Source organism: Centropristis striata, chromosome 23 (assembly GCF_030273125.1).
Source record: "Centropristis striata isolate RG_2023a ecotype Rhode Island chromosome 23, C.striata_1.0, whole genome shotgun sequence".
Lineage (NCBI taxonomy): Eukaryota > Metazoa > Chordata > Actinopteri > Perciformes > Serranidae > Centropristis > Centropristis striata.
This window is the reverse complement of record NC_081539.1, coordinates 30373063-30391255: the sequence shown is the minus strand read 5'-3', so window position 1 is coordinate 30391255 and position 18193 is coordinate 30373063. Positions and strand designations below refer to the sequence as shown.

Here is an 18193-nt window from a genome sequence, read left to right as displayed (position 1 = left end):
TTCAGTGGATATTAGCCAATTAGTCTTTTACATTTTCAGTTATGAGAACAGAAATGATCAAACTCTATACTGGCAATAAAAAGAGATCATGTTCTCAGTTATGTTCTAATCCAGGGATTCCCAAAGTGTGGTGCGTGGACCCCTGGGGGTACGTGAGGTGCTGCTAGGGGGTGCGCGAGATGAAAAATGTAATGGCGGTCTGATAATTACACAATTACATTTTTTCCCCCCCACACAATAAAGACGTGTTATTAAATACAGGCTATTCAATTTTGTGTCATTTTTCGTTCATTTTTGCATCTATTTTTTGGTTGTTTGGTCAATTTGTGTCTATTTTGATCATTTTGTGTCATCTTTGGTCATTTTTGCATCTATTTTTGGTTGTTTTGTGTCATTTTTACATGTATTTTTGGTCAATTTCAAAATGCACTTCATCTTATAATGAAGCGTTGAAGAAGTTATCTTCTTCCATTTCCTCTGAAAAGTGGAAACTTGCACATAACTTTGTTGCATTATATTGAAACTGTGTTTCAGATGAATTCAAATAAGAGAGCGCATTGTTGTGGTGGTGATTATTTTATTATATGTGTGTTCTGGACATTTGAGCATAATTAAACATGCCTCCTTTAATATGGCTATAAAAAAGCTTATTGCATTTTGTTTTTTTGAAGGTGTGGGGGATTGGGCGTGAGTCAACCTGGTGGGGACGTAGAAGGGGGTGCACGGCTAAAAAAGTTTGGGAACCGCTATGCACATATAAGTTGAAAGGTTCAAATAAATGACTACATAGTGGTTTATCTTGAGACACAGACACAGTGACTGGTTGACGCAACAAAAGTTTACCAGAGGAACATTTATGAAAGGGAACAACTTGTGAAATGAAAGCATGTGAAATTGTCACAAAACGTACGTGACTGCTGTTCCCTGATGTGTCTGACATTAAAAGGGAAGTTTAAAATAGAAATGTTTCGAGGTTTTACCATTCAAGATATAAAACCCCACTCACTAAGTGATGATTTGCTATTTTTCTATAATCTAGGATGTGGTTTCATGTTGATGGTCTTGTCTGTCACATAGAAATGCTTATGAATGGAAACCAAATTGTGTATACTGTTCCTTTTTATTAGAAATGAGCTATTACAGTCTGTGTTTCACTTTTGATATGATGGATATGATTGTATTAGTTTGCATTATTTTGGGGCTGATTAAACATATACTGTGTTTTTTTCCCAGCTGATTATAATACTAAAGGTTCCATACTGTGAAATAATTTTTGATGATAAAACAGGTTTAAATGCAATATAAATTAGTATCGGGTAATGATACCAATATATATCAGCTATCGGGGATTGGCTGAGTGAGTGAGTACATCGGGCATCACATATTTGGGGGACATTCATTTTAGGACTAAGAATAAACTACTGTTACATCGACATAACAGTCACTCCCAGGCTGCAATGACAGTGCAGACTCCTGGAAAGCAAGACCCGAGAACACTGACCAATCAGAGCAGACTTGGCTTTTTATTTATTTAAGAGAGAGGCGCTAAAACTGACTGTTTCAGACAGAGGGTGAATACAGAGCACACAAATGGCATATATATATATATATATATATATATATATATATATATATATACATATATACACTACCGGTCAAAATTTTTCGAACACCCCAATTTTTCCAGTTTTTTATTGAAATTCAAGAACGCCACTTCTAAACGCCACTTCTTCACAAATACATGGATGACAACTAGTCAATCAAAAAGTCTCTGTGTCCTCCTGCACTGCGAAAAAAGAAAAGTTGGGTGAACTCCTAATTTCAAGGCAACAAACTTCGACAAAATTTCAAGTTGGACAATTAAACTAAATATTTTAAGTTTTGTTTTTGAGTTTGCTCAACTCTGAATTCAGATTTTTGTCAACTCAACACGATTGTAACGCCGCTATGAAATGTCAGCTAATGTTGCGACCACAATTTTGAGTTAGCATTGATACGCTAATGGCTACTCTTGTAGCTGCAACAAGCAGCGCCGCTAGCATCAGTTAGCCGCTAGCATCAGTTAGCCGCTAGCTTTCGCTAATGACCGAACTTCACCGCTTTCCAGCATTTCCCAACAAAGAAATAAGAGTTATCAGAACTATTGTCCCTTGTTGTGAACCCCAACTTAAAGATATAAGTAACAACAACTCACCAACTTGTTTTTGAGCAGACAACTGGCTTCATTTGTTGTGCTAACTTACATTATTGCCCTAAATGTCAATAATTTATATTTCCAAGTTTTACCAATTTAAATCAGTTTTAGGCCAAAAAATACAAGTTGGCTTTTTTGCAGTGTGTGTTTCTCCCACTGACACACATGGTACAGTCCACATTTTAAGCTAGGCTACATGACCCTGTCGTCTCATAAAGGGCTAACATCATGTGCACTAAGAGTCCGGCAGCATCCTCCTTTTCTCTGATTAAGGAAACCTCTTGGGGACTTTACAAGGGCCAGCGGCTGGGCTGTCAAAGAGCCGCAGACAGTTTCACAGCATTACAAGCACAATCCTATCAAAGTAATGAACCCGAGGCCAGACTTTTAACCCCTCGTAAAGTCTGCATGCTGAGGCATATTCACTCTAATGAGAGGAAGCCATTAAACTGCTGGGTCATGCTGCTGACTTCAGCTTTAGCTTGGAGTTTAAGAGACTGTGTTGATTAGCACAAGTAAAGCCAGCAAGAACATCCACTAATGAAACTGTAGGGATGACCCAGAGGCCTTTAAAAGTGCTGTTACAGTGACAGTATGAACCAAAATGGACAAAAGTTTGTACAAATCTTTGCAAAAACCAACATGGTCTCACAGGAATCCGTGAAATAGCCACGGAATCACTCAAATTTCCGTGAAACTGACACGGATTTGGCTACAATGCAAGTTAATGCCAGTCATATCCCGTGGCTATTCCAACATACAAAGTGATTATGTACATTCACTGAGTGAATATTTAGAAAATAAAACATATATTTCTCGCTAGAAATGTGATCAAAATCCATTTTTATGCAGAAACTAAGTCAAAATATTGTTTTTTTTTCACTAAAAATGACAGAACTGTCCGCCATGTTTTTTGTTCTGACCGCCGGGACCTTGAAAGTCACGTGACTTGGAACAAACCAATAGGAACAAATATTAACTTGCATTGTAGCGAAATCCGTGTCAGTTTCACGGAAATTTGAGTGATTCCGTGGCTATTCCACGGATTTTGAGTTAAGCGAATCCGTGGCTATTTCACGGATTCCTGTGAGACCAGGTTGGCAAAAACACAACTCATGCATGCACCAACCAAGACCTTCATTATAATTTAAAAATCCAAGTCGAGCTTTCACTTATAAATAATTTTGACAAAGTTCCATAACTTCCACACAAACAAGAGTTGGCGTAAATGCGTTTGACTAATTTAGTTTCAGTCTTTGGGGACGGCAGCAGACACAGGAAGTGGATGCAGGCTGTCGTCACATGGACCAAGCCTCCGTTTGGTTCTTACCTTTCCAAAGTCCCTGACGTCAAAGAGGTCAAAGGCTTCGAACAGCTCACTTTTCTTCATGCCGAACGCCTCGCTGCACGCTGCCAGGAAAGTCCTGATGTTTTTCAGGCACAGGAACTGTGTTGGAAAGACAGAAAGGGTTCATTACTGAGTGAGCCACATGCACAAATGATATAATGTGTTAATACATTTCATTTTCATTGTCAAATAGCTTTGTGTGTACTTAATGTACTGAATGGATTTCAGCTTTTATGTTTTTCCTGCTACAACAGCTTTCTCTCTGGCTGTCTAATCAGGGCGTGCAGCTGAGGAGATCTAAAAGATAGATGAATCAGTGTTTATAGGCACCATGAGAGCATCTTGTTACATTAATATGATGTATTTCCTGTTGAAATAGGACAGGAGTGGAGTGGGGCGTAATTAGAACGGGATAATTCAACAGAACAGGGAGAGAAAGACACAGATCTTATTTACTCCTCCTGGTACAGTATGATGTAACCACTAAGATCAGATATCTCCTTTATATTAGTAGTTCAATAGTACAGTGAAAATGTAATTAACTCTCCCACTATGTTTTTTTTAATCACATCTCACCTCTCAGATGATCACAAATATCTAGTTTGGTCACACTGTTCTAATTAACACTGAATTTAGCAGTGACTTAAGTAAAACAGTCCAGTTGAGACCAAACAACTGAGATATATTTTCCTTCTTTTGTCCACATTTTTGGTTCCAAGATCCAAACAATATTGTGGTACACTTTCAATAAATCACTTTCAATAAATCAATCAATCTGTAGTGTGTTTATGCATGCATGTCTTGATTTTCTGTCGGCTTAACTCTCTTGTTTGTTGGTTCAGCCATGCTGTCTGTCACCATGCGTTCCAGCTGCCCAGTAGTGAGCATAATGCTGTTATCATTGTGAGCATGTTAGCATGTTTATATTAGCATTACTTCGAGCCTCACAGAGCTGTGGCTGAAATCACTTGCTACTCACTATTTAGTGAATTTTCCATAATGTAAGGCTGTCTGAACCAAGGTTATAATAGTTTTGGATTTTTCATTAGTTTTAGTTTTAATTTCGTTCAAATTCAGTTAGTTTTAGTTAGTTTTTAGAGTGAGTTTTCTAGTTTTAGTTTAGTTTTTATTTTTTGAAAATGCTTAGTTTTAGTTTAGTTTTTATTAGTTTTAGTTTTTTTGTAATGGTCTATGTGTTGGGTGCCAGATTCAAAGAGGTCATAATAAATGTTTCCTTTATTTCCTTTGGTTTATCATCTCAGCCCCAATAAGGTTATTAACTCTTACAGTTCTGGGTGTTTTGAATTTTGGTTCTAGTGTAAACATCCCAGTCTCAGTAAACATATTCACCATGTGTTGCATGTTCCAATAGAAACACTGAATTATGAATGAAAAAAGTTGACAAAAACGAAAACTAAGGACATTTTCACTATAATTTTAGTTAGTTTTAGTTAGTTTTGTAACCACGCAATACAGTTTCAGTTAGTTATCGTTTTTTTTAAAAACTCTAAACTCGTTTTTATTTTTATTTCAGTTAACAAAAATGTTTTTTCAATTCTAGTTTTTGTTATTTCGTTAGTTTTCGTTAACTATAATAACCTTGGTCTGAACGTGGAGTGACAGTTGTTATACTCTATATAGAGAACTGGATACAGTGCTGGAGGTGGGGCCCCATTCATTCCTATGAAAGTGGCTCATGAAGCCACAAAAGCTCCACTTCCATGTATAAAAATACTCAGATCTTCTTTAGCTCTTCCACATAGAGACTTTTGCTGTGTACCTATGATTTACATGATTGAATCGTATCGCTCTTCTGGACTTTCCAAATGTTATTAGACTAAATTATTCCAATTCTTACAGTGTTTCTTAAAGTGAAATTAGGCATTGCCTTAGTCTTGTTTAAACAAATACCATCAAGATATGCACTAAGCGGGACATCTTGCTGTTTAAAAGTGAACTATGTGAGGTTGTACATACTGCAAATTATTGTTTATCAGCATCTGACATTCAGAGCGCTAAACTAAGCTAATTTAATTTTTATTGTGTTTGAGTTGATGCATCACAAGTAATTTACTTTTTGTTTCCAGTTTATTTATAATACAACAGATTACTTTTTCCAGAAAGACCAAACTGGAAATATAAAAGCTTTCATAATAATTGAGTGAAATTGTATGTTGTCTGTTGGGATTAATTATGTGTCTGGATTAATAATGGTTTTATGACAGTTAAATTTAATTCATGTACTAATTTTTATCAAGGCTAACAAGGTTGTTGCCAGCAATAAAGTACTATAATGCACAAAGGGTCAGGAAACTTTTCCTCCGCTAATTTGTATAAAGCGTGAGCTTAATTACAGCCGAGGGTGAACCTTGACCCCGAGAAAATTCAATCAAACAATCAATAAGTAACTCCTCTAATAAACAAGGTCATTTACTGACTGTGTTTTCTGCCTCGTCTGCAACCTAAATCTAAATCTCACTAATGATGTTAATGGGGCTTCATCCAGAAACCATTTATCCAAATTATGCAGCAGTTAGTGCTGAATACTGCCAAACAACAACAATGAAACAGAGAAAACTGGGAAGAAAAGACAATCTCCCTATGGGTTAAAAAGGCATCTATTCTCACAAAAAAAGCCAATTTAATATTTAATTTTAAAAGCCATATTTTCAATGGATTTTCACATTTCCGATGGTCTTAAACAAATCATGTGTGATACACACTTATGTCAGGAAAAGCAACCAAACCTACGTTTGAAATATTATTTCTTCAAAATCACTTTTTTCTATATGTCTTATTTAAAATGTCACCAAAAATAAACCGTTTGCAATAAACATATCCTGTAAAAGCATTTAATTCTACGCTTCTCACTGCAACTGGAGAGCCATGAATGACTCAGCAGAAACCAACAGTTACGTGACAAAAATTCCATTAACATGTCCGTGCATCAGCCATTGTAGTTATTGAAAGTGCAGCATGAAGATGTGAAACTATACTTCCATAGCATGCCGAACATACAGTTGAAACCAGAAGTTTACATACACTATATAAAAAGACACACATGCTTTTATTCTCACTGTCTGACATGAAATCAGTCACTTTTCCTGTTTTAGGTCCGTTAGAAAATTAAGGTCTTTGTCCCTGTGTGCATTTGCAAACTGTTATCTGTCTGTTTTCTGTTTCTTTTGGAGTAATGTCTTCTTCCTGGCAGAGTGGCCTTTCAGCCCATGTCTCAGGACTCGTTTCACTGGATAAAGACACACTCTTACCAGCTTCAGCCAGCATCTTCACAAGGTCTTTTGCTTTTGTTCTTGGGTTGATTTGCACATTTTGGACCAAAGCACGTTCATCTCTGGGACACAGAGCCCGTCTCCTTCCTGAGCGCTATGATGGCTGGACATTCCCATGGTGTTTATACTTGGCTATAATTATTGATTGTCTGATTTCATGTCAGACAGTGATAAAAAAAAAGCATATGTGTCTTTTTATATAGTGTATGTAAACTTCTGCTTTCAACTGTATATATTTCCACGAAAGATGTGACCAAAACAACTTGTGACTGCTTGGAGATCAGAGGGTTACGTAAGGGTTTTCTGAGGTGATTCACACTACTACTGAAGTATGACAAGCAGTAAGTGAAGGGTACGGTGTCAACATGTGGTATTTAGCGTGCAGCATCTGTGACTTACACCCATTAACCTTCCTGTAGTTGATACAGGATGGGACAGAAAAACTGCTGGTGAAAGAGATGTTTCAGGGAAGGGTGTTTTTTTTATTCTGCAGTCAGTGTCCTTCAGTGCTTGGATAAGGTTCAACACAAGGTGCAACCTATAAATATGCATTTTACTGCATAAATGTTCCACTGAAAACTGTACATTGTTGAACATTGTTCTATATTTTGAATGCTTGAGGTATTAGAAGCGGTTTTAACAGCTTTTGCACGTGTCCCTGGCAGATCTTTACACATGGGTAATAGGGCTTCATGTGGCAAAGTGATGCTTGCATGATGGAAACTGGTACGCAGTAACATCAGTGTCAACATTGACATGCAAAGACAACAGCATATTACAACACAAAGGCTCACAGTGTAAAACCAGCAGTGTGGTTGTGGCTTTTAGCATTTAAGCAGTGAGGCGTTATGGCTGCACCAGTACAAGGCCCTGCATCTGAAATGAACAAAGACTAATGAAAACACTGGATTGCTTTGAATACAAAGGCGAATTCCAACAGTGCAAGAAAAAAAAAGGACTTGACGCATTAAAGTTGCAGTAAAATTGGCAGCTTGGCAGGCAAGTTACCCTTATCTGAATGCTATCATAAAACAATTCTAAATTATTAATTTTATTGACTTAAAATTACATTTGGTATAGTTAATGCATCTAGATCACTCACAAACTAACCAGAGGAAAGTTTCCATTCATCATCATCATCTCCTTCTTCTTTTTCTTCTTCTTGGGTAACAGGAAAGGGCTAATGAAATACATTTCCTGTAAACCTGTTTCTTAAAAACCCTGTGCCATACTCTTCTCATTAACTAAACAACCTTAAATAATTCAGTCAGTGTCATCTTGACAAACAAATAGCTGTGGAGGAGAAGCAGCCGGACTTATTCTCTTATTCATAACACACCTTTGCCCTCGTGGTACAAAGCGAAATCAGATTTGTCAGTCCGTGCATCAAATATGAAATGCCTCTCCACTCCGATTGAATTAGGCTTTACAGATGGCTTCACAATAGAGAAAAAAAGCCCGCAGCTAGTGAGCTCCAGATAAGAAAAGGCGTAAAGGAGCGAGCGAGCAGTGAGTGAATAATATTGAATGTTTACACTTGTACACATCACTTTCTTTTATCAGACAAGCACATCTTGTCTGCCTGGAGTCTCTGGAGAGTCCCAAAGGACCTCGCTATATTATCTGAGGGAAGCAGCTTCACAGAGCGAATATGAAAGACAGAGTCTCTGCTACACTGAGCTCAAGACAGAACAGGGGGAATGGTATTAACAAGAGTGGAGCAGCATGAGGCAACCAGTAACTGTTCCACTGGCAGCTCTTCTTCTGCAGCAGTGAGCAAGTCAAAGGCCTCATACGTGTGCATATGTGTGTGTATACACATCTGTATCTACATGCATGTGTTGGAGCTTATACAAGACAAAATGCATTAAGTGTTTTTGTAATTTCATTCATATTTATGGGTTATAAACAGAGAGCTAAGCTAAGATAAGCTAATTTAATTTTTATTGTGTTTGAGTCGATGCATCACAAGTAATTCACTTTTTTACTTTTTGTTTCCAGTTTATTTATAATAAAACAGATTACTTTTTCCAGAAAGACCAAACTGGAAATATAAAAGCTTTCATAATAATTGAGTGAAATTGTATGTTGTCTGTTGGGATTAATTATGCGTCTGGATTAACCCATTGAGGCCTGAAAAACCGCTGGGCGATTTTAAAATAAGCCTCTAATTTTCTGGAAATTCTGGAAAAAAAAGTGTGAACTCTTCTACTAAATAATAGATTTTTCAGCCTCTGTAACAGATAGAAATTAAATTCAAAAAGTATTTGAGATCTTAATACAAATACTACAAAACGACATAAACGCTTTCCAGGCTTCAATGGGTTAATAATGGTTTTATGACAGTTAAATTTAATTAATGTACTATTTTTTTATCAAGGCTAACAAGGTTGTTGCCAGCAATAAAGTACTATAATGCACAAAGGGTCAGGAAACTTTTCCTCCGCTAATTTGTATAAAGTGTGAGCTTAATTACAGCCGAGGGTGAACCTTGACCCTGGAGGTCAATGGCCTCATACGTGTGCATATGTGTGTGTATACACATCTGTATCTACATGCATGTGTTGGAGCTTATATACAAGACAAAATGCATTAAGTGTTTTTGTAATTTCATTCATATTTATGGGTTATAAATATGAATGAGTTCTGAATGTTTTTCTGTAGAGCTTTTTGCCATTGTGAACACACTTGTTCATGTTGTAGTTGAGTTAGTTTAGAGTTCCCAAAGTTTTTTAGCCGTGCACCCCCTTCTATGTCCCACACCTTCAAAAAAAACAAAAATGCAATAAGCTTTTTTATAGCCATATTAAAGGCGGCATGTTTAATCATGCTCAAATGACCAGAACACATATATAATAAAATAATCACCATAACAACAATGCACGCTCGCATTTGAATTCATCTGAAACACAGTTTCAATATAATGCAACAAATTTATGCGCAAACTTCCACTTTTAAGAGCAAAGAGGATGACAGGCTCAGGATCAGAGGCAGGAAGCACATAAGTTGGAAAATGTTAATAATATTTTTAGCCGTGTTGAACAAAAATTGCAGCAAGTTTAGCGTGGCGCTAAACAACCCGTCATCATAACACGGGTTGGAAAAATGGAAGAAGATAACTTCTTCTACGCTTCATTTTAAGATAAAGTGCATTATGAATAGTCTGCATTTATTAATTAATTAATATTACAGTTTTTGATTTTACATTTTACAAAGGAAATGTTTATTTATGCATCTTTATTGTGTGGGGGGAAAAAAAATGTAATTGTGTAATTATCAGACCGCCATTACATTTTTCATCTCATGCACCCCCAGGGGTCCACGCACCACACTTTGGGAATCCCTGGTTTAGACTGACACCAGGCTTGTATCTTTAGCAGACTGTAATTGTAAAGATACAGCCAGCAGCTGTTAGCTTAAATTAGCATACAATGAAAATGAAAGAAAACAGGTAACAAAATCCTTGTAACATCTCCAAAGCACACAAACTAACACATTAAAATATCTTGTTTACTTGAAAACCAAACCAAACCCAAGCCAAGCAAGCAGTTTTCTCAGATCTTTATGCTAAGCTAACCAGCTGCCGGCTGTAGCTTCATACATGGTGTACCATGAATACGTAGCTACAGCTAGCAGCCAGTTAGCTTAGCACAAATACTGGAAGCAGCTAGCCTGGCTAAGTAAAACCACTCGTTCAACAGCTTTGCTAAAGCTAATGAAAACTGTGTGTAAAAATGACAAGTCGTGGTTTAAGAGTTGTTGGATTTATTTTTCATATTTAGCATATTGCCCTATTCTTCTCTGTTATTCTCTTCATTTATTGCCTGTATGAGATAAACATACAGGATATAACATGTTCATTTGTTATATCTCCAGCCAGACTAGCTAGGCTGCTGTCTGTTGTTTGTACACAAAATGTGAAGCTTCAGAGTGCTCTCTATATTTCCATTATCAATTAAGAGAGTTAATAAGCTAAACTACTCGTTTAGAGCTGAAATAAAGCTCAACAATGTTGAGCATGAAAGCCAAAAAATAAAAAGTTCCATCCATTGAGGAAGACCATGTGATGCAACTGAGAAAAGCCAGTAAATGGACTTTAAGTTAAGCTTTAAGTTTAAAAACAACAACCTGAAATCTATACATATATAAAAGCAGGATTTTAAAACATACCAACTTAGTACAAATGGCATCAGAGCTAATATCTACCAACATATTGATTAATATTAGTTTAGCATGGATATACAGAGAGAATTAGCCAAAAATATACAGTATTAAGCAATTAAGTGGCATATTAATATAACTTGTCCCCCTTAGTACATATAGGATTCTTTAAAATCATGACTCTTTAAAAAAAATAAGGTGTCATCCTTTATTTTATGTGTTGAATATCAACAAATATGTTTTTATTTGTTTTTTTACTTCATAGTATCAGTATCAGCTGCAAAAAAAAAAAAAACTGTATTGGTTAAGCTCTAATTATAACCCTGCTATTTATAAATGTACCGCATGAAACTGTACCAAGGCAAATATAACTAACAGTGTTCGCCTACTATACCTATTTCTGCATTTCAAAGAAACCTGCAAATAAGATCATTGTGTGGAATAAGGAATTAAAGCTAGATTATGCTGCAACATCTCAGCAGAGAGCTCCAAATACACGTTAGGATGAAAATGCATAGTTTACACACAAGCAGTGTATGGAGGCTTTAAAATCCCACCAGTGCGTTTCATCTCCAAGACCAACCATCTGGATTATAAGGCAAAAAATATTCCTGTAAGACAAGTCATCTCGCTGGCTGTGCTTTTGATATGAGCCAGGTCGTGCTCTGTATCCACAATAAGTCTCCACTTTCTGCTTATGTATTCCTTGATACAAGTCGAAGCTCCATAGCAACAAGCCGGAGCCTTTTATGGCCCCTGTGCGTATTGTGGAGCTTAATGAAATCCTGCTCTTGTTCTCTCATAGAACCACGCAACGCGAGACAGCTCGACTTTGGCCGTCATACTGCTTAAACCTTGTTGAGCATCAATTAATGGCAATCAAATGGATGGGTCTCTTATAGAGGGAATCAACGCCTGTGTGTAAGATCTAATTAAGTAGTTAAAAGCTCTCTCGGCTTGACTCCCTTATATGATTTCTGACAGCTCTGTGGGAAAATAAAAAGGAAAGTTATTAAGAGGAAACCATGCTGAAGCAAAAGGAAATAAAACGCTAATAAGGCACATGTCTGTCAGTGTCAAACCCCCACTGGATTACGCTGGATACTGAGTGACATAATGTGCTCTGTGCAGCTTTTTCGTAAAGACTCTGTAAGTCAGACTGCAAAAAAAGAAAAGTTGGGTGAACTCAAAATTTCAAGGCAACAAACTTCGATAAAATTTTAAGTTGGACAATTAAACTAAATATTTTAAGTTTTGTTTTTGAGTTTGCTCAACTCTGAATTCAGATTTTTGTCAACTCAACTGTAAGTTGTACTAACTTATAATTTTACATTGTAATAACTTTTAATCCTTACTTCTGCTAACTTCTGCAATGTGCTGAATTGGCACGATTGTAACGCTGCTATGAAATGTCAGCTAATGTTGCAACCACAATTTTGAGTTAGCATTGATATGCTAATGGCTACTCTTGTAGCTGTAACAAGCAGCGCCGCTAGCATCAGTTAGCCGCTAGCATCAGTTAGCCGCTAGCATTATTTAGCCGCTAGCATCAGTTAGTCGCTAGCATCAGTTAGCTGCTAGCTTTCGCTAATGACCGAATTTCACCACTTTCCCGCATTTCCCAACAAAGAAATAAGAGTTATCAGAACTATTGTCCCTTGTTGTGAACCCCAACTTAAAGATATAAGTAACAACAACTCAGCAACTTGTTTTTGAGCAGACAACTGGCTTCCTTTGTTGTGCTAACTTACATTACATATGTAATGTACATATTAATAATTATCAATACATATACATACATATCAATAATTTATATTTCCAAGTTTTACCAACTTAAATCACTGTTTTAGGCCAAAAAATACAAGTTGGCTTTTTTGCAGTGTGGGTGACATATCACAACCCAAGCCATCAGGTCACATCCATGTCATGTTAGAGCTTTTGTCAGCTGTGTAACCAGGAAATGGGAGGTGGAACGTAGGCGAAGGTCTGCCGGCACTGACGAAAGCTCTGCTGCTCTCTCTCTCTCTCTCTTTCTCTTTCTCTTTCTCTCTCTCTCAGACTGAGGTTGAGGTCTTCACAGCAGACTGGTTTTCTTATCTTAATAGAATATTTTGAACGTAACAGTGGTCAGCAGCATTTCACTCCAGTAATAAACTGTGGTGACCTCTTAAAACCCACCTGCCTGCTGGGAGTGAGCTTAAGCTGTGTACTGTATATAGTAACCTTCAAGTTTTTAATCCATTCTACAGTTTGGGGGGAGAAGTGATGGTGCACCAGTGACACCACAGAGTATATCCTCCCTAGCTCCCATAAGGTTACATGTAAGGCAGGAGTGTCAAACTCAAATACACAATGGGCCAAAATTTAAAACTTGAATAAAATCGCGGGCCAAGATTGAACAAATAAACCTTTTAATATATACCAAACATGTTTTGCTTTAACATTAAATATGGAACCAGCAACACTTATAAACATACAATATATAACTAAATAGCGCAGACATGCAAAATCAAATTTCAAATAAAAAACACATCAATGTCATTAATTTATTAAATAAAAATTAAATAAAAATCATATGCCTCTTTTCTATTTGCATCCTTCTGATATAAATATCAAAATAAACTTTTTCAACAGGTTAATAAATTCTGCCTTTCTTTTCTCCATTTTTGGGAAGGGGTAGCTGGGAGACAGCTCTAGCTTGAGGTTGCTATGACGACCAAAACAACAGCAGGGCATTGTGGGATTTGTAGTATTAGCGGTAAATGCGCCGTATAATACTGGCGGGTCAGCTTTTATAGTACAATAATAACAGTAGTGCAGCATTCAAATGCTGATTTAGAATTTGATTTCAACATTAAGAATGAAGTTTCAAACTATTCTGTACTACCCTAAAAAGTGGTGATGTGAATTGTTCAGGCATAAGCATGACCTACTTGTTTTTATATTAAAATGACTTGTTAAATGGTGGAGGGAACTAATGCAGTTTGGATTGTGCATTAGCCACAAATTAAACAAGCACATTTTCATAAACTAGATGTTTAAATTAGGCCACATAAACGTACTTTGGCCTTACAGTTCTTCTGTTTTAAGCTTTTCCATTTGGGTGTGCCATACAGGCGGGTAACTGATTTTATAGTTCCTCTTTTCTGGTTTAAAAGGTGCTAAACTGTGAAAAGAGCTGCTTGTTTTCTTGGAATGAGCCCACAGACTTGGTTTACTACAGCACATGGCTGAAAAACACTGACATAGTATGCAGATGGTCTTTCCACTCACTTTTTCCAGTCATTTTTGTGACTCTGCATATCCCCTGTCAGTTAGTGGCAGAACTCTTTATCCACCCTTTATCTTCTCACATTTCCGGTAAGGGACAGTTTTGTTTTTTCAGGAGTTTGGCTCGTCGGTCACCTCCCTGTTTAGGTGACGGGAGGCTCGGCATGAAAGTCCTCTGGTTTCCAGGAGATAGCTCTATGTGGTGCTCCTGCTAATCCTTCCATTCAGTGTGTTAAGTAATTGTGGGAGACAGGCATTGTTTTAAATGAAAAAGAAAATGTGAACATATAGCTTTGTTTAACCCATTAGTGCCTAAAACTTCCTGTAAAACCTCTGGGCGATTTTAAAATCAGCCCCTAAAACCTGAAGTTTTTCTGGAAATTCAACAGAAGTGTCAACGCTTCTACTAAAAAATAGAGTTTCAGCCTCTGTAGCAGATAGAAATGAAATTCAAAAAGTATTTGAGAGCTTATACAAATACTACAAAACGACGTATCCGCTTTCCAGGCTTCAATGGGTTAAGCTGCATTAATAAAGAAGTTTATATTAATATACTGTCATATTCATTATATGACAATTTGAAATGGGAATTGTGTCACTTATAAGGACAAACCAGCACACATTTATCACCCAACTTTACAGTACCTTTTAGCTTATTGTTTTGGTTATCCTGCTGATAGCTAGCAGCTCTTTTCAGTAAAAAAAAAAAAAAGATAAAGCCACTATATGCAACCTCTCCAGCAGCACACAGCAGACAGACGTTAGCAACTAGCTTTCAAACATAGTGGGGCGTTTGGCATTTCTCTGACTGACAGCCAATAAGCATATTTCCTAATAGTTTGAAGCTTCATTTACAGCGTTAACATTGGAATTCTAAAGCAACATGAGAATGCTGAGCCAGAGTTATAAATATGTTAGCAATTAGCTAGGATTTTTAAACTGATTTTTATCATTTAATTTCTAGTTTCTCAGTTTGTGATTTAACTTTATTTATTTATCATACTATAAATTCTAAAAGAGCCTGTGGATTGTAGCATCATAAAATATGATGACAGACATTTGATAACCTCAAAAAGACAAAAAGACATTCTATACAGCCCTTATATTAGCATCAATTAGCCGCTAGCATCAGTTAGCCGCTAGCTTTCGCTGTTGAATTTCACCTTTTTCCCGCATTTCCCAACAAAGAAATAAGAGTTATCAGAACTATTGTCCCTTGTTGTGAACCCCAACTTAAAGATATAAGTAACAACAACTCACCAACTTGTTTTTGAGCAGACAACTGGCTTCCTTTGTTGTGCTAACTTACATTATTGCCCTAAATGTCAGTGATTTAAGTTGGTAAAACTTGGAAATATAAATGATTGTTTTAGGCCAAAAAATACAAGTTGGCTTTTTGCAGTGTACAAATGACTGAAACTGACTCCTGTGACCTCAAAAACTGCATTACAGTCCTCATTAGTATTATTGATACTGTGTTTAAATGCAGGTGTTGTCATTAACATATTTTAATAAATACCATGCTGCTGCACTGAGATGGCAATCATTTCACTTCTTTATATTCTCAAAGTCATCTGACTACATTAACATAATTAAAGGTTACCCAAATTCCATCATCAGCTTTAAAATGAACAATCACAGAAAGAATTGAAGATGACAGAAAGCTGAAAGCCTCCTGATATTTCTGCCTCACCGCTGAGACCATGTAGGTTTTAGAAAAGCTTTGATTAGCCGTCCACACTACAGGACCAGCCTTTTCACTCTGAAGATGGTAGACAAAGGCATGCATTTCCCCATGCTTCTTGATTCTTTCATGTAATGACAATAAGGCAATGAGGGAAAACCCAGCTCTGTACCTCCCCCACAACACCAATGAGTGTCTCACAAGCCATTTTCCATTAAATCCTGGTTTTAACCCCAATGACCCCCACATATAAACAGAGCTCCCTCCATCCCCCCACTAGATAAGGGAATTGAATTAGTGTTACTGTGTGAGATATGAACCCCCTTGGCTACAGAAACCCCAGGTCAAGTAGTTGTAGCTCGACTGTGTGACATTGGCTCAAAAGAGGGCTTACAAAGAGTGAGCATGGTGGAGTTTAGAGGGTTGAATGTCATCTAAACTGTGCAATGCACTAAATTAAATGTACACACTGAATGCACAAACACTGAAGCGTGAATGGTGAGCAGACAGCATCCCTCCTCCTCCTCCTCCTCCTCCTCCTCCTCCTCCTCCGTCTACTCCCACTGATTTATACCTCTTGGAGGACCGTGTTAAAAAAGTGTGAATAATGCTCCACTGTGCCACTTGACAGAGCCTGGTCAACTGCTGTCTGACTGTGTGTGTGTGTGTGTGTGTGTGTGTGTGTGTCTATGTCCATTTCCATGTGGGGTTTGACCGCTATGAGGATACTGAATCAGAGCTGATAATTTTGGATTTAAGCCAAGCAGCAACGTCCGGGTCTGAAAGTGAAACCAATGTGAAAGTAGCCTGGGTATACCCAGACTGACTTGCGCGCTCAAATTTAATTTCGAACCTCCATCCAGTCTGGCAACCACGGCAGTTTCTTAGCCCTGTTTTAGGGATCCAATCACAGAGCGGGGAGGGACGACAAGACGATGACGCGTACTACTCGGCACTTGGAAGCTTGTAGTTTTCTTACGGATCCAACATGGCTGCTGCAGACGCGAAACTCTCTTTAGCTGTAGATGGTGTTTTAAATAGTTTAGAGCGAAAGTTGAAAGGCGAAAGGTCTCTCGGCAGCTCCGCTGTCCCCCGGCTCATAGCGAGATCATGCGTAACGCCGGTGATCTGGCTACGAGCCGGGGGACAGCGGAGCCCCCAGAGACCCCCAGCAGCTTGTTTATTGCCCATAAAATCAGTGGATGTGTGTGGCTGAATGACATGAGGGGGAATAAAGCGTGAAAATAAATAATCTTGCAGAAAGCGAGAACTGGAGAAGCAAAGCAGCAAGCAACACTCTCTCACAGACACACACACAACAAACATCCATCTCTGTTGCTCTACTACGTCATCTGGTATAACTGATCTGATTGGCTAAGAGCTACCTACAGACGCTTTGATAGACATTCTAAGCGCCCAATAAACGGCTCTGGAGGATCATAAACCACACCTCCTCTACGGAGAAATGAACGGCTGGTTTCCAGACCAAATCTCATTTGAGATTAGTCTGGTGTTAGCCAGGCTAATGTGAAAGTGCCTTCAACCTGCATTCTCTCTCATGGCCAGCAGGGGGCGCCTCTGCAGGTTGCAAAAAGAAGTCAGATTGTATAATAGTCAATCAGATAATGACCCTACTTCTCACTTTTATTTTGAATTACTTCATGGTCTCAGTCGATAGTTTCAAGTCCCCTCAATACAACATATTACGTTCATTTTGTAACTGATGGTCCTATTAAGGCTATCTTGTGGTTGACAGTTCGTTACCACAGTTCATTAAAGTTTATTGTGTCCATTTTCCATTTTGGTCATTTACAAAGTTCTTCTCCAGCATTCAGTTGAAAGACCCAGTAAGGGGTTGGCTGTTCATTTTGAATTCAGATGCACCTTGCGAGCCCAGCTAGCTAGCTAGCGCTCTTATTAGCTGATAGCTTAGTGTCATCCTCACAAGCTTTATCCTCAATATTGTCACTTCTGGTAAAAAAAAAAAGAAAAAAGAACAAGATGGCGAAGGTCAAACTACCAATTAAATACCGTCTATGATTCAAGATCAAATGTTTGAGCTGATAAACTGCATATTTGTCCATTCTCTTGCAAAACAGTTTTCAATGTTTTCACATATTTTTATTTGTGGCAACTTAGAATTCCCTCCATTGGAACTATGCATCATAAATGTGTATATCCTGTAGTGAAAATGACAGCATACCCTATCCTTGTTCCTTATCCCCTATTTTACTCTCTATCATACA

At 37.6% G+C, this 18193-nt stretch overlaps 1 protein-coding gene across 1 annotated transcript in view; it reads right to left on the bottom strand.

Annotated features, from left to right (window-relative positions):
- LOC131962463 (guanine nucleotide exchange factor VAV3) overlaps positions 1-18193 on the bottom strand; it is a 185614-nt gene that overhangs the window by 152570 nt on the left and 14851 nt on the right. Inside the window, exon 2 of the mRNA XM_059327470.1 lies at positions 3525-3641. Coding sequence (XP_059183453.1) covers positions 3525-3641 — 117 coding nt within the window. The remainder of the gene's footprint in view (positions 1-3524; positions 3642-18193) is intronic.